Source organism: Stegodyphus dumicola, chromosome 2, assembly GCF_044657685.1.
Source record: "Stegodyphus dumicola isolate Sdum_Otavi_A_Nest chromosome 2, ASM4465768v1".
NCBI lineage: Eukaryota > Metazoa > Arthropoda > Arachnida > Araneae > Eresidae > Stegodyphus > Stegodyphus dumicola.
The window spans coordinates 146,623,964-146,648,139 of NC_140769.1; the positions used below are offsets into that span (position 1 = coordinate 146,623,964).

At 34.9% G+C, this 24,176-nt stretch overlaps 1 protein-coding gene across 3 annotated transcripts in view; it reads left to right on the forward strand.

Moving 5' to 3' along the window:
• Window positions 1-23,972, forward strand: part of LOC118192104 (tetratricopeptide repeat protein 14-like) — a 144,805-nt gene extending 120,833 nt beyond the window's left edge. For all 3 annotated transcript variants that reach the window (XM_085811206.1, XM_085811207.1, XM_085811208.1), the window contains 4 exons: window positions 553-675; window positions 13,922-14,027; window positions 16,944-17,011; window positions 23,439-23,972. In XM_085811206.1, coding sequence (XP_085667332.1) covers window positions 553-675; window positions 13,922-14,027; window positions 16,944-17,011; window positions 23,439-23,595 — 454 coding nt within the window. In that variant the 3' untranslated portion in view covers window positions 23,596-23,972. The remainder of the gene's footprint in view (window positions 1-552; window positions 676-13,921; window positions 14,028-16,943; window positions 17,012-23,438) is intronic.
• The last annotated feature ends 204 nt before the right edge of the window (window positions 23,973-24,176 follow it).

Below are 24,176 nucleotides of genomic sequence, written 5' to 3' on the forward strand. Positions count from 1 at the left end.
TTCATGGGATTTGATGGTAAGGTAGAAGGGTGTAAGACCCCCCATACACCCCCAGGGTGCTTTCTCTCATTGGAGTGGAAGTAGAAGTCAATCTCCTTGAGGCTCTGGTAACATTTCTTCTATAAAATATGAACTGGACAATAAACTTTTTTATTTCTTTCAAAGTGTAGAATATACTGTCAAATGATATATTGACTTATATGAATGAAATCTGCGATTTTTATTTCTCTGAATTGGTACATTGTGGAGAACACTTATGTTGTTCTTTACAGACAGAGGGGGAAGGAAAATATGTCTATAAAATTTTGAATGTGAAAATTTTATCAAATGCAGTACCTGCAAATTGTAAACTAATAACCTTTTTTGTAATATTGAAAAACTGTATATATATTTGAGAGTGTTATAATATTGTTTTTCATTTTATTTAAATTTGTGTACCCCCCCCTTTTTTTTTTTTTTTTTTTTTTTTTTTTTATTATATATATATATATATATTTATTTATTTATTTTGTGAATCCCATATTTACAAAGTTAACAACTTAATTTCCCCAGGTATTCCAATACTAACAATTTAAGGAAAGCTTTTCTCGATATGGAGGCGGCCCTGCAACTTGATCATAGCCATCAAACTGCTAGAAAACAGATGTCAGTACTTCTGGTTGCTGCTGCTAAAAAGCAAGTTCTTCCTGTATTAAGTTTAGAAAATTCTTGAGTAAAGTTATTTTTAGTATATTTATGCACAATTAATGTTTGGTTCTATTTTCTTAATTCATTATCTGGCAGTTGCAATAAAACCGCATTGAGATCTGCAGTTAATTTGCAAAGGAACTTATCTGTAACTAGTTGTTAGATAAAGATTAATGGAGAATGGATGGCCAAGCCATTAATGGCCAAGGATTAAGCACATTAATGCTTCTCTAATTCCTACAGTATAGTTGAAACAGGAATTATATATATTAAGTTGATTTAGTTTAATAATTTGAACATTTTATATAAAATAATGTATAATATGATTTTGTGTAAAATTGTATACAAATACATCATTACACATGACAAATTAATTTTAAGAGAGCAATGTGCTGACAAGATTCCGAAGTAATTCCGTTTTCCATTCAGATTTTATAAAAATGTGAATTTCTTGCTTGTATGAGTGATTTCTCTGAACTAGCTGATTAAAATTTCAAGAAATTTTGACGAATCATGTAAATATGGCACCCGCATAATTTTTAAATTGATAATATAATTTCTGTTATATCAGAGGTTTAGGCCCAGTTCTGTGTCTAATTTTTTCTTTATCTTATACTTGTAAACAACTATATACAGGGTGTTTATAAAATCCCAGACACATTTTTGATGTTTAATAACTCATAAAATAATAAAGATAGATAAAAGTTAATAACATAAATGGTTAGATAGACTCAAAAAGTTTCATGATCCTTGTCAATGAACTTCTATGTGTGCTCCCTTCGTCGCACGGAGAATATCAAGTCGATATTCAATTTCACGCCAGGTACCGGCAAGCATGTTGGCATCCACAGAGGCTATTGCGGTTGTAATTCTGTCTTTTATGTCATCAATGTTCGATACTCTCCTACTGTAAACGTTGTCCTTTACAAATCCCCAAAGGAAAGAATGCATAACATTGCAATAGTTGCCCAAAACAAAAGAGAAAAAAATGCAGTTAATAAGCAGATGATATTTAGAAAAGAACAGATATTTAGACTGGAAAATGAAATTATCTGAAATTAACCACACGTACAGATGATATTATCAAAAGTAAAGATATGCAAGCGTGAAAAGGAATTCCATCAATAAATGCGATAAGTTAACATAACATAACAATAGGGCGCTTCCTTCTTATGAAAAGAAGGAAAGGAGTTTAGGCAAAATTGCCCATTACTCTTCCGCCATTTGATCATTTAAGTTAAGGGATTTAAATGGTAACTCCCGTAAAAGGTAAATAATAAATAGATAAGATCTCAAACTGACACCAAATCTATAGTATCAGCAAAAGATCCCATCTCTAAGTTCAAGGTGTCGGCTGGATCGTAAAAACTTCCCTATTGGATGGAAAACCGATTCAATCCCTCCCAAACCACCAAACGCAATTCTTGACCAAACAAGAGTGCGATGGAGAGTCAAATAAATAAGGAGGGCAGAGGTGCATTCTCAAGCCAAATGGCCAGGTAGTGAGTGTATAAAGATTTGATATCATTATATTCCAAAACACAGCTATGAGAGGGAAATCCCTGCATAGTTTCTTTTCAAAAAAAAAAAAAAAAAGAACTCACAGGGCGTCTCAAAGCTTGTTTCTTGTGGTTCCATATTCACCTTACCTGTAGGTCTTTAGTATACATCAGAAACCCTATTATGCCAGAGAGCCCTTCGTATAAAAGGGCTTGATCAAAGGTAATATAGGGAAACCCAAGGAATTTGTTTCTAGGGACAGAGAACACCGGACATCGTCCCAAAAAGTGAAAAGATGTTTCCTCTTCTTCTCCACAAGCTGGGCAGAGAGGAGATTCAACAAGACCACATTTGTGGAGATGCTTAGCTAGATAAGCATGTCCAGTAACAATTTGAATTACCTGGCGTAAGTTAGTTCTACTGAGGTGTATGAGTTTACCTGAAAAGTTAAGTGTACTGAGCACCAATTTAGAATGAGCACAGTCTGGAAGTTTAGACCATATATCATCATGTTTGTTCTTTATCCAGCTTCTTACTTCTTTTTTAACCGTTTGATATGAAACTGGGTAAAATGGTTCTGGGCCAGACATGGGGAGTTGCGAAGCATCTTTAGCTACTTTATCAGCTAGTTCATTTCCAGCAAAATCACAATGACCTGGGACCCAGACTAAACTAATGATATTATGGGCCTGAGCCAGAGAATTGAGATCTTGAGTACAGTTCAAAACACAGTTTTGTAACTTGACATGATTAGCCAGGGCAAGGATGGCTGATTGGCTGTCAGAGAGAATATATATGTACTTATTAACTGTATTTTTAGCTAAGAGCTCCTTGGCGACCATATTGATCGCCAGAACCTCGGCTTGGAAAACAGTTGTAAACTTACCAAGGTATAGATGAAATCTAATGAAATCTTCTTCAGATCCCTTGGTCCTTATAATAGCTCCAGCTCCAGTGAAGTTGGATTTTGATCCATCTGTGTAACATTCAATTGAGCCTGTTGGAATTAGGCCAATTAGAGATTCTATCTCATTCCTTTTTGGTATATGAGTTGAAAATAGTTTATCTGGAACTATTGTTTTAGTAATTGCATCTTTGGGCATATAGATTATAGGGATCTCATTGCCCAAGTCCAGGCATATGTCAATGTGGCTTTTCAGGTGGCTTTTATGACCAAAACCTGTCCTTTGGCACCATGTGCCATTTTTATTCAATCTATACATGGCTTTAATTGCTTCTCCGCTCAAGAATAATTTCAAGGGTGGAATTTGCAGTAAAAATTCTAATGCAGCAGTAGGGGTACTATTTAAAGCCCCACTAATGCTTAGGCAAGCAAGTCTTTGCACCTTTTGTAAAATGTTTAAATACGAGCTTTTGTTAATAACATTACTCCAGACCACGCATCCGTAAGAAAGCATTGGCCGGACAATGGCAGTATAAATCCATAGAGTAGATTTTGGGTTAAGGCCCCATTGTTTACCAACGATTCGCCTACAAAGTACTAGAACATTTGTGGCAGTTTGTGCCTTTTCTTTTATATGGGTGATCCATGTAAGTTTACTATCCAGGTAACATCCTAGGTATTTAACGCATTCCTTACGCTTAATAATCTGGTGACCCAGATATAAATCTGCCAGTTTCCATTTCCTTCTCCACGTGAAAACTATGACCTCAGATTTTTCAGCAGAGAAAGAAAGGCCATTTGTATCACCCCAGTGTGAAACTTTATTTAAGATCTGCTGAGCTTGATTATGTAGGGTTCCGATATCGAAACCCTGTAATAACACAATAAGGTCATCTGCATAAGCCTGTGACATGCCAGGTTCCTCCCGTAGAAGTACTAAGAGTGAGTCGAAAACCAGGTTCCACAGGAACGGAGAAAGAATACCACCCTGCAGACACCCTTTAGTAATATCTCTCTTTACTTCATAGTCAGTGAGACTAACACAGATATTCCTGTTTTTAATCATGAAGATGACCCATCTAGTTATCATAGGGTGAATATGACTTCCAGTAAGGGCCTTATGTATTTTCTCGAAACCGATGTTATCAAAGGCTCCTACAATATCCAGTAGAATCCCAATGGCAAAGTGTCCGTCTATAATTGTCTTTTCTATTCTCCACACGAGTTGGTGTAAGGCCGACTCAGTGGAGAAGCCAGGCCTAAAACCATGTTGGTCTAAGCCAAAGATATGTTTCAGATTATTATCTGACTGGAGGTGCCAGAAAATCAATCGCTCCAACAGCTTAAGCTGGAAGGATGTTAGCGTGATCATTCTAAAAGAGTTTGGTTTCTCATATGTATCTTTTCCTGGTTTAGGAAGAAACACACCTCGTGAAGTTCTCCAGACCTTAGGAACATATCCTAAAATCAAACTGGACCTGAATATGTCCACGAGAATGTGACCAAAAATATCCCAGTCTTTCTGAAGCAGAATTGGGTAAATGCCATCGTTCCCTGGAGATTTAAAGGGAAGAAATACATCAAGGGCCGCTTTAGCCTTTTCAAAATTCACAGTTGTCTTAGCAAAATCCAGATCTAATGGATTATGAAGTAGTTCCAATGGATTTTCCTGGGGGTCAGAGGTGACACTTCTGTCCCCCAGATGAAAATTCAACATGGTCGAAAGTGTATCCAAAGGGTTTATAGTATAACTGCCATCAGGTCGCATAACCGATGAGAGTTGAGACTCCTGAGATCTTTTAAGAATCTTATGTACTCTGGCAGTCTCATGGTAGGACAGAATATCTGTGCAGAACGATCTCCATGAGTTGTATTTAGTTTTCCTGGTTTCACTTTTAAATTTCCTTTGTAGAATTTTGAAGTTAGACCAGTTAACTTCAGATTTATTTCTGACAGCTTTCCTGTGCGCTCTCCGAACCTCTAGGCGGAGGCTTTCAAGCTCCTTGGTCCACCAAACTCTCTTGCTAGGAGAGTACTTCCTTCGTTTGAGAGGGCATGATGCATGATAAGATTCAATAATGATGTCATAATGATGATTCAATAATTTGTCAAGTTGTTTGCTTGAATATCAAGCTCCTCGACTGTACAATTATTGTCTAAAACCTGAAGGTTAATAACATTAGAAACCAGGAAATCCTTATAAAGGTCCCAATTTGTGTTTTTAATGTTTCTGAAATATTCAACTGGAATTTCATCTCTAATACAAAATTGTATAAGGCGATGGTCAGAAAGTGAGGGATTGTCACTTACATGCCAATTCTCAATAAGGTTATAAATATCAGATGAAGTTAATGTGAGGTCAATGACTTCTTCTCTTCTTCTGTTAACAAAGGTGGGGCGATTTCCCCTATTTACCCAAGTTAGGTTGGTATTCATTATAAATTCCATGAGTTTTTCTCCTCTAGGATTAGTATCAGAACTGCCCCATGACAGGTGGTGAGCGTTAGCATCACCACCAATAACCATAGGAATATTGTTTATTTCACAGAAGCTCACGAGATCTATAAATTCTTGCGGAATGTTAAGGTCATAAGCCATGTAAACTGAGCAAAAACAAATGTTTCCTCTCAGTGAACTGTTTATGTCCTTAATTACAATAGCAGTTAAGTCCTCTGATGTAAATTGGGATAATTTCATAGCCTTTATATTTTTAGAAATGTAAATGCTAGTTCTAGGTCTTTTATCAGGTCCCTCTGTCGAAAAGAAGTGCGCGTTCATGGGCCTACCAAGGATTTTACCCTTGTATACCCAAGGTTCTTGAATTAATGCAACAAAAGTGTCTTGCTTACCTAATTGAGCAGCTAAATTATATGAAGCTGCTCTGCTATGTTGCAAGTTTAACTGACTAACCTTAACCATTAAAACAGGTTAAATGAAAGAAAAGAACTTATCCTGAAGGATTTTAGGAGAGACTTAGTTAAAAGCCGCATCCTTAGCATACTACTTCAAAGGAAGTAGTGACAAGGGAGACCTATTCAGGTGTCTTCTCCAGAGCCTCCAAAGAAAGCTCTGGTTCCGACTCCTTTTCGGTCTCCCTTTCTTCCGTCAACTGTGGCGAAGGAATTGATTTCTCCTGTTGCCTTGGTTCCTTCAACTGTACACAGCCACGGGCACCACAAAAAAGTTTGAAATTCTGGGCCTCCAGATAATCCATAAGTTCATGTTCTACTCCCAGCACCAAGGTATTACCTCCGTCTCCAGGGATAACTGCCTTGATGGCGATCTTCTTAACATCAAGGCCCTTGTTGCAGGCATCAAGGAGCTTGATGTTATCTTTTGGTGACCTGTTTCCAGGAAACCAAGCGAAAAACCTCTTCATGGGGGGTCTGTCTCCGGGAGCCATGGCATGATAACCTGGATGGTTTTCTTCAGGGCCGGGTAGGTCATTAATTAAAGTCTTCAGGACGTCCACAGTCTCCTGGTCCTCACATGCAATGTTGAGGCCATTCGGCTGCAGGACTGTCTTGTGGACCCTGCAGGTGGTGATAGAGCCATCTATAATTCGATCATCAATTATAGAGGTGATGAAATCTGAATCCACCGATGTTATGTCTCTGGAATCATCCTTGCAGACGATTCGCAGAGTGATTGCCTTTCTTGCAGCTTGACTATATAGCCGTCGTTTCTTGAGGGCCATTTCCGGGATGTCACCAGCAATGCGTTCTCTCTTACGAGACTCTTCATTGCTTGGATGGTTCTTCCTCACCGGTTTGGAGGTTGCTCCAGAGGTCCCAGCTTTATCTGTTTTCTCTTTCGCTCCCTTCTCCCCAGAGATCGAGATTCCTTCCATGGCCCTCTCCAGTCGTTTCCGCTCTTTCTGGCGTTGCCTTTTTTCTCTTTTTTTATTTACAACCTCCATCATTGGTGACTGGTCATCCGCTTGCGCATCTGGCACAGTACTTCTGACAGAGGAGTCAGTATCCATCCCCACTGGGTTCAAGGCGTCCGTGTCCGAAGGCACATTCACCCTTTCACCACCGGTTCTGGTTTCTGTAGTCCTAAAGAGAAGAGTGTCCGCACCCGAGGGTACATTCACTCCCTCAGAAGGAATTACAGTGGTTATAGTGGGGATTTCAGAAGATGCGTTTTTATCTAATTTTGTATTACAAGCATCCATTTTGGTATAAGATTGAAGGAAGGGGGAGAAAAATTCCTTCCGATTTTCTAAGAGCCAGTTTGGAGGGGCTAGCCCCAGATTCAGCAGCCAGTAGTGACCTCGGAAGAGCCCCCCCGCTCTGCCATGCAGGACCCCACCCAGGGACCACCTGGAACTACAAGGCAGGTGAGATTATACACCAGCTGATAGAGCAGCCAGGACATGCTGGTTAGGCTGCCCCGGGCTCCTGTACTATCTGGCGGCCTGAGACGCAAAACTCAGCTTTTCTCCTGTATCCTCTACATGGCTGCTTCCTCCAAGACCCCTCCTCTCAAGATCAAAGGTCCTCGGAATTTCAAATCCTCCCCACAATCGCCGGTTTTCCCAGGGAAGAGCGGTCCGTTGGGTCGTCATAAGATTACTCATCATCAGACCGAACCTCATCCCACTGAACCCCAGTATGCCACAGGACTTTGTGACAGTTACCCATTTAGCACCACCCAGGGGGCACGTGTGACTTAAGGATAATCACGGACGCGGGTAACATTACCCCCCATGCGATAAGTTTGTTTATATCTTCATTATTTTATGAGTTATTAAACATCAAAATGGGTCCGGGACTTTATAAACACCCTGTATATTACAAGCAACCTTTATTAAGTATTCAAAAGGTAAGTAGAATTATTAAACCAAATAAATTTAATACGAGCATAATACAGCAAGATATAATACAGTCATGTAAAGAAAATGTGTCTTGACGGTGAAAGGTCCTGATGGTGAAACATCCCAATGGTGAAATGGCGACGGCGAAAAGTCCTAGACCCAGCTGAAATACATAAGTTCAGAATTTCGTTTTAGCAAATTTCAGAGAGTTTGTGTATTTGTAATAAACTAAAAGCAATAGATTATAATGTATAATATTTGTAATGTATTTTAAAATAGGTGAGGCTTAATGGATGCTTTTCCAAATGTGCATATAACTTGTAAGTCATCAAAAAATAAGTAACAATCAGTAGTCTACTTTATGAGAACATAAACAAGTCCATATACTTGATTCAAAACTCTCTATGACATTATAGTGGAACTGGAAAAGGTTAAGGAAATTGGTTTTGTAGAGAAAACAAACTTGGACAATAATTTGGCAAGTATTATTTTACTTGTAAATGTTTTGTCCATTTGACATGAACTTCAGAATTTTTAATACCATATATTTCTGAATATAAGCCAATCCACATATGAATTGAGAATGCATCTTAAAAAATTTACCCAAAATTCAAACTTATATGTGCTGAAATGAAAGTATATTTTTAAACAAGTGAAATGGGTGGAATATTTTCCAATGAATGCATGGTAAAGTAAAATGCCGATGACAATAGTTTTAACTCTGGTAACCCTATCTGAAGTTAGAACATTTTATCCAATCATTTGTGGTCTTGTGTAGAATCTGTAGTATCTGTTTTAGTCTTTTTTTCCTTTCCCTGTGCTGACGATGATGCAAAAATCAGCAATATAGTTTCAAAAATAAAACAACTCATTTCATAAATTAAAAAATATATGTATATAAATAAGTGGCATATTCGGGATTTGCATCCGGCTAACAGAAAAGTATCTATATTTTTTTGGCAAGATTAACAAATCTGTATATGAGGTGAGCCTTGCAATTTAGCTTTAGGACAATTTTCTGAGAATTTTCAGCTTATGCATAGAAATATATGGTATATATCTATATAGTATTACATGTCACAAGAATATATATTGTTGCTAAAAAGAAAAATTCATAAAATATGACTCATTATTATTATGTCAATAATTTTTTTTCTCATTTATTATGTGCCTTTCAGCCAGTATAGTGGTTAGTGATGCTGATTGGTATACTGGAAAGCAAATCAGCATCCTGGATATACTGGTAAGCCAATCAGCATCCTTTTGAATCCTAGAGAAGACATGGATAGGTGTATAGCTCTGTGCAGCAAGGTACCATTCAGAATTACATGGTGAGCCAAATCATCTTAAGAGGGTGGTAGGGCAGAAGATCTTCAGAATGCCCTCCAGAGTGTTCTGTATCAAAATTGGAGATGAACTGCACAGTTAGTGCAAGGGACTATACCTGTGCAATCAATGCTGTATCCACTTCTATCTGTGCCTGATTTATTATTTAGTTTGAATCAGGTGCAAGTATTTTGTAGTACCCCTGTGGTTATAAATGAGGTATAAAAACAAGATTCTTTGCTGAAATTTATTTTGTACAGTTAAGCCATTGTACATGGTACTTAGTATATCTTTTTGTAGATGCCTGGATGATTGAGGATAACAACATTTTGCTCCTTCTGATTATGTTGTAATGATATGGATTGATGGTTATATCAATCCTCATTGGATCAAAATGAGATTTGTCTCAAGTGTCAGAACTTTAGCAATACATGTGCTCAGTAGAAACAAAATGTCCATATTTAATAGATTTATATCATTCTTAAATATTGTTGCAAAATGCCCAGCCGCTGTAAGGAGCTTCCCCATGAGGCAGTTTAGGGTTGCCAGAAAATAGCAAGGGACGGCAGAGTTGCCATATTTGGCATGAAATCGTCCATTTGGTGACAAAATTGGTGATATGCAATGGACAGAGAGAGAATATTCTGGAATGAATTCTTACCGGTTTGGGCTAGAATGTTCTCGAAAAAAGCCCAGAAGCTATATAAACCCTGCCTGTATGCGGAGTAGCATGATAGTCAGTCTAGTGTATTGCGAGAATGTGCATTTTTGAGGCTATCGTCAATTGCATCGTGAGTTGAAGAGGAGAGAATCTCAAGAGTAAGTTGTGTTCCGAGAACGACCGAACTAGGTCAGGAGCTGTACTCTAGATGCAGCAACATAATGCACAGCCTCTTGACTGCAACCATTCAGATCCATGTATGAGTTCCGCAGTCAGTTATTTTAAACCATCAAAGCTTTGCTGTAATATTTTTTATTTGATTTAAGAAAACTTATGTAAAATGCTCACTTTTTCCCAATTTGTATATTAGAATGTAACTGAGCAGGCATTCTGATTCAAATTATCAAAATACAATGAAATCTTGGTTCATGAAAATTGAAACAGCACTTAATTTCTAAAATCAGAAGTGCCGGAACCCTCTAGAAGCCTGTCAGGAAGAACGGAAAAAAATAAATGAATAAAATAAGTAATAATTAAAATAATGAAATTAAAATTAAAAAATATGAAGATATAAATAAATATTTAGTAAATTATTAAAGTAATTATAAGTAGTTAAATAAAAGAAATAAATTATCGAACCTCGTCTTATTTGGGGCTGCGATTCGACTTCAAATTTCAGATAAAGAACTAAGAAATAGCTCGGCTGACCTTCGGTTGAATTTAGGCTGTAAATATACAGTACAATGTATGATTTCAATTGAGGGGGGACTTCTTTTTACAGCACACCAGTGAAAAAAAAATAAAATGATTAAATCTTCATTAATGAAAAAACAGAGATTGCTAGAAACAATATGTGAGTATGGAAAGAACTTTTAATGGAGAATTGTAGCTTCGAAATCAAAAAGACTATGTTTTCTGACTGAGATACCCTGCCCATATAATTCTAGCTGTCAAGCAAAATGAAACTAGGCAAAAAAAATTCCCTGAATCTGATCCCATGACAACATGTGAATAAATGTAAGGTCTGCATAAGTGACAATTTTTGTCCCCCGTATTTGTTTGCGTAGTTCAAAGCTGCAGTAAGAAGTCAATAGCACTGAACGAGGAAGACCTAGGTAATCGCTGTTAATACTTTTGGGGACAAAACATTTTACCCGCTTTCATAAATTTATTGCCCTACCTGGAAAATAAACCTTTGACATGTGGATGGACTTTTTTCTTTCCTAAAGTCTTTTTCATCAAAGCGTTTGTCCCCCAGAGAAAGACAGGCATGAATTCAGAAGTTATAATCCATTTTAGAGGTATATTTATTTTTAAAATAAAATTTGTGTGCTGAAACTATGTTTCACTTACATAAAACAAGTATGGGGGCCCTTTTATTTAGCTCTGGTGCTCTCTGGCTAGAATTATGATTAACCTTTGAAACTGAGAAGTACAGGAGTCGGGCTTTGGTGGGCTTCTGCACAGTTTAAGCTGTAAATTGAAACAGTTTTCCCATTAGGAATTAATGTGAAATTTATCAGTTTAATCATGAACCGTAGGTGATTGCTAATTTGAGCATTACAACAGTACTTTGTACACAAGTTCTTAACCCAAAGCTAGTAGACATCATTATACATAAAAAAATAAACACAGTATTAAACAGATAAAATAGATGAAAATTTAATTTTACTGTACTTGTACAGTAAAATGTACTAGTACAAAGGAAAATGTGGAAAGAAGATGGCGTAAGTGGAAAATGATGAGAAAGATGTATCGTCTTTAGGGGCCATCTTACATCTTTGTCTATAAGCACCACTCTGCTTTTTTAATTAACCTCACCTAGACTGTTTCAAGCATACAGTGTCTTGCAGTCCAATAAATAAAGGAAATCTCCTCTATAGTCGGGAGAGTCATAAAGAAGTGTGATGAAAGAACATCTCACAGAGCAGTACAAGAAAAAAGATGCTATCCGGTCATTGGAGAAGAGGCACACAGTCTGGGGAGTGAGACATGGGAGTGCCTACGAAAATGAGAGATAGCATTATCATTGAAAATACTTATGCTTTAGTTTGATGCTGTTTTATCAAGGTGATATTGTGACATGAAAACTTTGCATCTTACCCAATTTTGCACAGATCAAAGATCTAGGATCATATTCTCTTCCATCTTTTTCCTTCAAGACATTTTCTGCATAATACCTTTTTGTTGCTACTTACAAGGTTGTTATAGTTCTTCCTTGTTGAGATAATTTTTGTGGCTCTCTGGTAATTTCTTAATGTCAAAAACTCGGCCTGCAACACAGTCTGGCAATAAGCTTTTTTGAGACAGAATTCATATTCTTTATTCACTTGCTGCCAGACTTTGTTAATTGTCTAACAATGAAATTGACATTTACAAACAATGAAAAATATTGAAACAATGTTTCCAGAAGGCACTGAGTGTTAGTTATGTGGCATTGATTAACCCTCTGATTAGCACGGGGTTTCAGTAAGAAAGCCCGAATTTTCCAAAACTGCCTTGAGGAAAAAGTTATTTTCTAGACCTGCCCCTGGTACTTTATACCTGGATTTATGAACCCTTAATGTATCCCTTAATTTCTTGGACATATTTCAATATACGCAAACTTTACAAAATCTTATATTGCCGACATAAGCTTTTATTCAAGACACTGTTCGACATTTGTTCTTCAGATAATTTGTTCATGAACCAAATTGCTCAAAAAGTGAGGCGTAAGTGATGCAAGTTTCCACTTCATATATGTAGTTTACATATTTAGAGTGTCACCCAGATGGTATAGTGGTTAGAGGACTATACCATCTGTTTTATAGGAAATTCTGGAAGATGCTTGGTAGGCTGTACCTTTGAAATATTTCCAGCGATTTGTTTGAATTCATGCCTTATTTGTTTGCCATTATCAAGGTAAGGGAACAACAACAACAACTTATCAATAACGTATCCCTAATAGAGTAACACTCTATTTTCTGACAAAAAGTAGCATAAGGAAAAACATGCTGAAGTAGTTTTATTATTATTATTATTATTATTATTATTATTATTATTATTGTGTATTTAAAAATCTTGTAAGTTCACATTCAGATAATAACGTAGTTTGAAAGATATTATAACAAATGGTTAAATAATGAAAACTTTTGACTTTCTGGTTATGTTATTTTTCAGAGTAAGTTTATACAGCAGTGGGTAAAATTAAGAGAATTTGCAAATTATGTCTGTTTTTATAAAAATTATTGAACCAGAGGTACTGATTATGCCGTGCTCGTACTCCTTCAAGATATTCTCTGGATTCTTGCAAGAGTTGTGTAAATTTAATGAGGTATGACATAAAATAGGTAGCCATGAATAATGTATGGGTGAAGAAATGAGATGGAGAATTGTCAGTAGGTTGGGAGGCAGGCCAGTCACAAGTGCAGGTGGCTACAGAGCTCAATGTAACACCTAATGTCATGTGCAGTTTATTTTATCAGTGTTGTCTGCAATTTGTGGAAACAGTTTCAGGATATTGGATCCATATCGAGAGCATCTGGACAAGGTCGACCAAGATCCACAATGAAGAAGAATAGGTATCGTTATTTGGCACTTTGAGCATGGCAACACAGGAATGCTAAGGTATGACTGTGTTCATGTTAGCAGCTGTCACTGTAACCTAAATTTCATGGTCTGCAGTTGTCCAAAGGCTTCGTGAGATGAAGCTGTATGCCGGAAGACCTGCTATGTGCGTCCCATTCACGGCAACACACAGGAGAGAGAGCATGTGTAGCATGGTGCAGACAACATGTGCCTTGGACCAAACTTCAGTAGAGCACCGTGTTTTTTACAGATGAGATTCAGCCTGAATACGGATTCTCAGTGTACCTGTATCTAGAGAGAATCTGGAACAGTTTGGAGCCAGTAGCTGGGGAACCATTAGTTTTTCAGAAATTTGACTTAATGCAAATTCTTGTAATTTTGCACACAAGTATATAATATGAGTTTATCCTATTTAATTTTAATAAAAACTAAAAATGTAAAAACTTCTTTTGTGTAGGCATCAAGAACAAAGTGATATTAAAAAAGCTGAAGAAGCATTAAAAGAAGCTGTGAAACTGGATCCAGAAAATCGTGAAGCTCGTAAAGACTTGAAAGAAATTTATGTAATTATTTTACTGACTTCAGAAAACATCACTTAAAAATAATTTTGTTTAGTTATTCGCTACACATGGGAAATTCCACAGATTTAGAAATAGAGGGGAATTCTGTGTACTTGAATGTAAAGGAATGCTGCGAATAGCCAGGTATAATAGTAACTTGTTGAGTGGTTGAGTGTGTGTCTTATAAAATATAAATTGATTGAATTTTTTTTATTTAAAATTTTTACTTACTAAAAAACTTTAATGGTTTTTATAATATCATATCACACCTCTTCTGTAAAATTACAAGTAAAAAAAAAAACACATATCAGGGGGCCATAATGTAAATTATAGGGATATCCAACCATGATGATAACAAACTTTTTTTTAATTATAACACATGCTTACATAAAGAAGAATCAAAATTGTAGCTGCAGTTTATCTTTTGCACCTTCCAATTAAACTGTTATCCTATCACATGATTTGCAGAATATGTTAAAGTTTTCTTTTTGAATCACCGTTTTTTTATTAAATACCAAATGAACCAGAGCAGATGGAGTTGAGCTGTTATCTTCTGTCTTTAGAGTTTAAAAGCTAGAAATTGTTATTTTCATCTGTTAAGATTATTATCATCTCAAGTAGCTATTTCAACTTTGTTGAACTTAAAAGGTAACTGTCACTGTATTTTTTTTTTTTTGTCACCTGGCCTACTGGTAGGTCATACTTGTCTGTTCCGTGGGGCGGCATGACCCACAGGTAGGTCATGCTTGATTGTTCCGCGGGCCAACATGACTCACCAATGGGTCACGCTTGTATATAAAAAAATACATAGTACGAAATTTTATTTTAATTATTCAACAATATACATTAATATTTCAACATTATAATCAAACATTTAATACAAAACAAATAACTTAAAATGTAACATGAACCGCGCAAGAATTAAACAGTATAATTTGGCGCTGTGTTGCCTCACGAAACGGACTGCTAATTCAAGCGCCACTGAACGAAAAGAGCAATGAATATCCGTGCTGTCGTCAATGTGTTAAAGCATTCTACTTCAGAACTTGCGTTTTCTGCTTTGGAGTCAACAACTAAACTGTTTTGCTAAAGATAATTATGGTAATAATGAGAGAGATACAAATGAAATTAGGCCAGTTAATGTTTCTATAAATAAGCAACCCAGAGCAGTTACTAAAAAATTTAGGAAGTATGATGAAAGTTATGTGTCTTTAGTATTCATGAACAGTAGTGGTAATTCTTACCGTATTATATAGCAGCAAAGTTCTCCAAAGTAGCTCTTTGGCTCATCTAAAATGTGTTTTCATTTAGAATATTGGTGAGTTAAAAAAAAAAATGTTGAATTATCCATTCGAAAGTGTTACGAACTCTTAAAATTGTTAAGGTTTAGGTTCAAACCAAAAAAAAAGGGTGAATGAAAAAGCAGCTAAGCCTTCTCACTTAGTCAGCTGTCAGATAGCTCAAAATGGTGAAGCCTACTCAGTTGTGGGAAAATCTTATTTAACCTTTCGCTGTGGAGGTAGTTATATATATATATATATATATCAGATGTTTAAACAGCAAAAGAAATAATTAAGATACCACTTTAGGATGACACAGTAACTTAGCACATCAAAGAAGTGTTATCATCATTATGAATTTTTAAATACAGTCAAAAGTCATTAATTCGGACACCCATAATCCGGAATGATCTATAATCCAGACCTCAAAGCTACAGACTTTCTGCGCATGCGTCGCGTTCACACATGCGCACAGGCATTTACGAGTGCGCGTAACACCTTTACGGCTGCAAATATGTTTGTGTGCATGCGCGTTTAATGTGTAACGGACGGTAAATTAAAAGCTAAAATTATCTAATTCAGTTAATGTTGCAGATTGCGTTGTTCCTTAATCTTCGAATTGGATCCGGCTTATTATTTTTTGCAGACTGTTAGAGCAATTTCATAAAAGTAAGCTTGAACTTTTCATTATGTCAAATAGAATTTCCGATATATATTTACTAATATGTAATTTGTATCTACAAAGCGAAAGTATGTTTTGAAATCCAAAATCTGTTTATCAATTTCACGCCGCGGATTGGAAGTTGATCTGTCAGCACTATCCTTATCTTCAGAACAGATGTTTTTATTTTATTTGGCTTATAATTCCTTACTAAGTGTAGCATTTCATCTCGATGTACTCCATCTTTGATATGATTTAAATCAAGTTCCTCGTCATTATAATTCGCTTCCGATAGTGAAGAAAGTGACCCAGAGGTTATTGAAAACGAAAACATTTCGATTGACAAATTAGTCAGTATTCTCAACACAGCAATTATAGGACTTGAGCAGTGGAACTTTGTAGCTAAACAAGAAATTATGTCTGTTTAATAAAATTAAAGAGAAAGTATTGTCACATGAAACGAAGCAACTTACATTGAAAGAAATGTTTAATAAAGTAAACAAATAAATATTAAGCTTTTTCTTTTTGTAAATTTTGATACCCTTTAGATCATATTTGTTCTTTATTACATAAATTATGGTTTCATATTTTTAATTTTGTAATTTCTGCATGCCATCTTACCAGATTTAAACTGATGATCGATAATCCGGAATCGCCGAAGTCCCAACGAGTCCGGATTAACGACTTTTGACTGTACATGGCATTTACTACATAAGAATAATTTATTGAAAAATGTCAATTTCATTAAAATTTCTATCTAATTTGTAATGCAAGTTTTACAGTGCCCAATGTTGAGATGTGGGTTTAGTTATTTACTTCAGAGTTAGATAATTGTAATACATTTTGTTCAATATCGCATAAGTGCAGTTTAAATTTGCTTTTCTAAAAATTTTCTTGTTTAAGAACTGTAGTAAAATTATTTATTTATTTTAAAAAATAGAAGTTTGTGATTAAACTATTATTTAAACATTTTTTTAGCGTATATATTCACCACGCCCTTCGAGCAGTAGTTCTGGCAGGTCTCCTATGAAAAAGAAGAGAAATAAGTAAGTGTAATTCAAATTATCTTAAAAAATGTTCATTTGAACTACCAGAGAATTTGTTGTATCCTGTGCATATATGTATAAAATATACATTTAGCATGTGTCTGATGTTTATTGAGAAAACTGAGAAGCATATAGAGCAGGGATTCTCAACCGATGGCACGCGTACCACTGGTGGTATGCAGGAGAAAAGTAGGTGGTACACAAAGAAGCAAAGTATTTCTAATTTTTAAATTCAAAAATTAAAACTCCAACATCCTAATTGAGTTTTTTCTCTAACACTTGTAAATTGCGTACCACTAGTGGCACGCAAAAGAAAACTTCAATAACCATGTATAGGTGGTAGGCAAAGAAGCAAAGTATTTTTTAACTATTAAATTCAAAAATTAGAACCCCAACATCCTGATTGAGTTTTTTCTCTAACACTCACAAATTTATGCGATCTGAACTCTTGATGGTAGTACCTTGTAGTGGTGGTACTAAAGATTTTCAATTTTCGTTCAGATGGTACGCATTAGTCAAAAGGTTGAGAACCCTGATATAGAGAAACTGAAATGCAGAGTTTATCCAAAAAGTAATGAGACTGGATTTTTCATGATGAGCGGAAGACCAAAGGGGCAGAGTTTGCAGACTGTACCTGGGGGGGGGGAGCTGTCAGCTGCAGAGTCTGGCGAAAGTCAGTTGTCCTTAAGCATTTGCAGTGCACAGCTTGTTTATGATGCAGATACACACTTGAAAGTGGTTATTAAGTTTTCAGAATGCAGTAAAGTGTCCAGCAGCAATATCTCATAAAGCTTTGTGTAAAACTAAACAGATTGGCTACTGAGATGCTTGCCATGTTACAAGAATCCTATGAAAAGAATTTTTTGTCCAAGTCTCAAATTTTTAGGTGGCAGAAAGCCTTCAAAGATAAACGAGAGGATGTTGATGGCGAACAACAAGCTGCGCATCCATCAAGTTCTCAAACTTCAAACAATGTGGCTAAAATTAAAAATTTGTGAAAAGCTGGTTCCAAAGGTTTTGACTAATGGGCAGAAAGAAAACCCTGAGTTGATTTCAGATGAATAGTTGGGGTATGTGCCAAGTGACCTTAATTATTTTAAATGAGTGATTACCAATGATGGAACATGGGTTTTTCAGAATCAGTTTTTCAGATAATCCTGAAACAAAGAGACAGAGTCCATCCAAAGAAAGCTTAAGTGAACAAATGAAAACAGAAGTCCATGCTTATTACCTTGTTTGGCATAAAGGGAACGGTGCACAAAGAGTTCAGCTACCCAGACAGACAATTAATGCATATTTTTACAACGAAATGCTTCAAAGTTTGAGGAATCGAATCGTAGGTGTCCATCTGGAGGTCACAAACAATTGGAGGATGTATGGTCCGATGCACTAGGATAATGCATCGGACCATACATCCTCTAAAGTGACTCAGTTCGTATCAAAACACAACTTCACAACGCTGCCCCAACCACCGTATAGCCACGGTCAGTCACCACTGAACTTTCTTCTGTTCTCTCAGTTAAAATTCAGCTTGAAAGGGTTTTGACAATCTAGAGAACTTGCATAAAAACATAACATGTATTCTAAACAGCATTCTAGTTAATACTTGAGCCAGTACTAAACTTGAGCCAGATGAAATCTTTGAATTTTAAAGGATTGTGTTACTCGAATAATTACAATATTTGAAGTGATTATTGTATGAACTTCAGGCTGGCATAAATGGGGCAGAGTCATTGGCCATGGTGTATTAATGAAAAGGAAGCTATTTTGTAGAATATTAAGTGTCTATAAAATTATCTTTAAATAAAGGAATTTTATGGAACCAGCCTCATTACTTTCTGGACAAACCCTGTATAGTAACTTTTTAATATTAACCCATGGTCTCCAGACTAAACTTGAGCCAGATGAAATCTTTGAATTTTAAAGGATTGTGTTACTCGAATAATTACAATATTTGAAGTGATTATTGTATGAACTGAAGAGTAACTTCATTTAGCACTTTCACATTTTCTTGCAATCTTTATTTTCACTTTGCCCACAAAAAATTTACAATGTTGTTTATACCTGTTTTTTTCCCCCAAAATTCTTTTGTTTGTATATTGAAATTTTTTGTATCCTAGCTTTCACAAACTGGATGCTCTTAGAGAATGTAAGGGGCCTATTAAAATTAAAAGCTCCAATCCCTCTATTCGTGTTTCTTAAGATTGTCAGTAATCATTACATCCACTCTGTTTTTATGTATGTGTGTTATATGCATATGGGTTTGAAAATGATACCTTGATAAAATTTTATTTTGCCAAAAGAAACATTTTACAGTTCTGGAACTTTCGACAAAAGTGCTTGTATGGCTCTTCTTATTAAGCTAGAGCAAGATCAGTACTTACCACTTCAAACAATGCATTTTCCATTGCATTGTGTCTAATGAATGAAGAATGAAGAAAAAAGAATGAAGCTTACATAGAGATCTCTTAATACTCTGAGCTAAAATTGGAGAATTTGATGCTGTCTATGGTCTTATATAGTTTTGACCTGGCTGCTGAGAAATTTCCAGTGCCTTCAATTTCTTGAAATTGCAGGAAGGCATATACAGTTACAGTTACATAGGGCCATATATGGTTCCAGTTTCATAGTGATAGGTCCAGTTAGAGTTACATCGGGGTCGGACCAATGATGTTTTCTCACCAGAACCATTGCGAGCTTATGGACTTGTCCGTGTAACCTTATTTTTATAGAAAAGCTTCAATCTCTTGAGAACTGTCATGTTACATTATACAAAAGATACTACAACTTTGCATATTAATTTCACTAAAATTATTTACATATATATACAAAATTCGTAACAATAAAGACATACATGCACATAAGGTGATTAAAAAAGGGATTTTACATGTTTCTGAATATGTATTGTGGGGATATGTGCAGTTAGTTATGTAGCTTTGTGGTTTTCAGTTAATTGTACGATGTTTTGCCGTGATTTTATTTGATGTTACTTCCCATTGGTAATATGGAAGCCATCTTCTCTGGAATTTGTTCTTAATGTATCTTATTTAATTGTAGTGATTTAAAATTTTTTTAGAAAGATAACAGGTAAAGGAAACAAATGTTTGGTTTTTAATGGAAAGTTGTAAGAAATTGAGAGAAAAGCGTCATGAAAACTAGAGGGCTGTTATTAAATCAACTGTAACATCCTCCTTCGGTTCATATCCAAAAAAGAAAGTCATGGAGAAGATCCCTCACTTAAATCAATAGTGAAGCAATGAGCTGTCTTGTGAGGAATAAATGCTACCTTCACACATTATCCTTGATTAATAGTAGAATTAAAAAATTGTAAGCATATTCATGTACACTGAAAAAAAAGGGGGAAGTTTGATATCGACCGTTCTACAGGGCCGATTGACAAAATCCAAATTACGTTTTTTGTCTGGAAAGCGCAACTTAGGATATGTATTAAGATATACATGCCATTGTTCTAATACAAGTATTTTGACACAAAATCGGACTTTTTCTGAAATCACATGCCAATTTTTTTCCATATATCAGTTTACGACTCCAATTATGCCAAACTACTGAGTGTTTGTAAAAATTGCTTGAGCAGTTTTTAAAAAATTAGCTCTCAAAATTTTACCTCATCAATTTTAATTCAATTTGCATGTATTTATTAATATGTCTTTAATTTTATTGCACTTGATTTCTTCTTTCACAGTTCGAAATTTAGGTTCATGCCAATTAAAATTCACGCATTTTTATGATTTATTTTTTAAATTTGTATTTTTGAATAATTTTTATAAATTTTTCAAAAAAATGTTTGAATTATAACCTATAAAATTTTTATTATAATTTTAGAGTAGATGTATTTTTAAGCATACTTGCAGAAAATTAGAGCTTTATATTCAAAATTTCTGAAGATAGACGTGAATTTATATATTGGTGAGTTTTGAAATTTGACATATTTGTTGAAAATGATAATAACATCTAATATGATTTACGAACTTTGTTAAAATTATTTGAAAGTGGGAACTTTTATTCCCTCTCGTGTACAGTGTAAAAAGGGAAAGGAAAATAGGTTGCCATAAATTAAGAAGTTTGCCAAGTGATTGGTGCAAACTGAAAAAGTACGCCAAAATAAATTTTTTAATTTCTCCATAAATTTTGCACGAAAAAATAACAAAATTTTATATCTACGCTTAATTTAAGTCGTAGAATCGAAATATGGAAAAAAATCGGCATGTTATTTCAGAAAAGCCCGATTTTTGTGTCAAAATACCTATGGTAGAACAATGCAATATATAAATCTAATACATATCCTAAACCACGCTTTCCAAACATGAAAAATGCAACTTGAATTTCGTCACTCGGCCTAGTAGAATGGATAATATAAACCTGTTGCCCTCCCCCACCACCATGATACTGTTAACAATATTCTCCTAAGTGGGTGTGTATGAACCTGTAGACTTAAATATTTCTGGTAACAAAAAGACACTCACTCTTGTGCTGCTGTGAATATGTCTGTCTAATCCATATAGACTTTTGTTGGCAAAAAAAACTTTACAATCACATTTTACCCCTTACATAGAACACAAATCTGAATATATGGTTTCTTGAAATATATTCATTTTATATAACATTTTATAATTCTCTTATATGTATCTAAGTGTAATAAAATGTTTTTTATTGATAATGTATACAGTGAGCATGGTAAGCGGATTGAAAAGCCTCATGATTAGTAAAATAATTTGTTGCTTTAAAAAATGTGGGTGGAATGCATGAAACAGGAAAAACATGCTGACATCATTGTTACTGGGCATGTTCGAAACAGACCATTGTGCAATTATTCTCTTTTTGGTTGCTGAAGGACTTAAACTATTGAATGTTTATCTGGTTCTAATTAATCAGTTGCTGAATGGAATTAAGAGAAAATATTCTTAAGCAGGACCATTATGATACACATTATTTTGTGCTTACATTGTTGCTAAACCTGTGAGTCACTCTTCATCAGTAAAATGATTAATACTGTTGGCTGTTTGAGCTAAACGTTCTCTTGGTGGGGGAAAAGTGTTTTATCATAGGGAAAGAGAGTTCCCTAGGGTTTTCTAGGTCTAAATTATGACAGAGCTGTACAGTTAGTCTATTGGGACTATACCTATACTACCAGTGATGAAACTCTGGTGTTTCACCTATTTTTTCCCGTTTTGTGAAGCTTGTGAGGCAAAAGTCTAGTATTCCCTTAACTGGAAGAATGTTACTCTACAATGCAGATCTATCACTTTAGAGTTTTTCATTTTTAGTCTTGCAATTATAGATTTCTTTTATCTTCTTATCTCTGAAAGAGGCTGCAAAATGTCAGGAGAATGTTTATTAGCCAATTTTTTAATGCAGAAGACCATTTTTGTAATGCTTGATAAGAGATTTAAGAGATGTCTTAAAACTGATCCATCAATATGGCAACTAATGATGAAGATTTTGCATTTCTTTGTAGAAAGTAACATAGGTATAGAAAGAACTGTGTGTTTATAAATAGGCATTGCATATAAAACAAGCCAGAAATTGTAATGAAATATTTACTGTTTTAGATTTATTGAATGATCATAGAAACTATCGTAAATTGTTGTTTCTGTTGTACAGACTAAGAAATTTCAAATTCTAGATATATTATGTTTGTTTATTTGATCATGCTTAACCCCCCCCCTTTCAAGAGCCTAATAAAATTATGGAAACTATATACGATCTGCGTAAATAAAGAACTAGACTTGTTTTATTATGGAAAGGCTTGCTTGTGGTAGCACTGTAATAAATTTGACAAAAAAAAAAAAAAATATAGTGCTGGTCTTCTGTTTCTATTATGTTAGTATCCACAACATAATAGAAGAACACTACATGAATTAACTTATTTATATTTTGTTCTGCCAATCTAAATTCTGGGGAGTTACTAAAATATAGGTTTAAAGGGTTTTGGCGTTAAATTTGCTCATATTCCAGTGGTTAGTTGGTTTTATGTCTGTTTTCTGTATTATGACAGACAGCCACTCAAGGGCTGAAAATGTGATTATCATCAATGTATTGTTATTGGTGTGACTCTCTAGCCAGCAGGTGTTTAACAGCAACATCCAGAAATCTGGACCACTTCTGAGAAAAAAATCTCATTTATCACACACCTGCCTCCTTTTGTTATTGTATTGAGTTCCTAAACTTTGTAAGAGGAAAATTTTTTATTTTTATATGTATAATTCCCCCCTTACCCTTGGCTAATGGTCCTTGTCCAGATATTGGACATCCTGATTTCAGACTTTGTACTATATAAACTTGTACTTTGTACTAAAATTTCAGTTTTAAGAGATTTTCAGTTCTTCATTGCTGTTTGGTTTTGGGAAATTAACTGAAATGCAAGTTGCCATATATTTTTAAAAAATTTTAATTTATTTTCTAAAAGAATGAAAGACCATGGTCGAAGTCGCAGCAAAGAAAGACGGAAGTACAAATGGAAAAAGAAAATGTATCATGGCAAATACAAGTCAAGGTCCAGATCAAAGTCTAGGTCACCTAAGCCTAAAATTGATAAGTTTTCTGTTGATGAAGTGGAGCCTTGAGAACAGAAGGATTGTCTACATCTGTAAGTACAGCTTCCAGAAGATTCCGTTTACAGCAGCTTCAAAATCTTTTTACAGTTGTAAATTAAGTGATGCAAAGCACTTATTTCACCTAAAGAAATTCTTTGCAGGCTTGCAAAATTATTGGTTTTATATACAATTTTAATTTATACAGTTTTAAGATACATATACAGTTTTCAGAAAAAATTTTAAGCATTTGTAAATTTTTTTAACAATTTGCAAAATGTAAATTTTATTGCCAACAGCATGTAGTTTTTAACATAATGTGGAAATTATTACAGCTATTTGTTATTTTTGGAGCTGTTTCATTTGTATATTTTACATCATCATCCATGTAAATAAAATTTTTAATTCAGTATTGTGTCTCTTCTCTGTGTGCTTGATTCTATTATTATTTATGAATGTAGTAAATATTGAACATGCATAAAAAAATTATTTCTGTAGCTTAATGTCATATATAACTTCTTATTGCTGGTTATATTGAGTTTTCTAGATATGAAGTTTCTCATATTTGTGTTAATTAAAATTCCTAAATTTGAATATCAACAGTTCAAAATTTT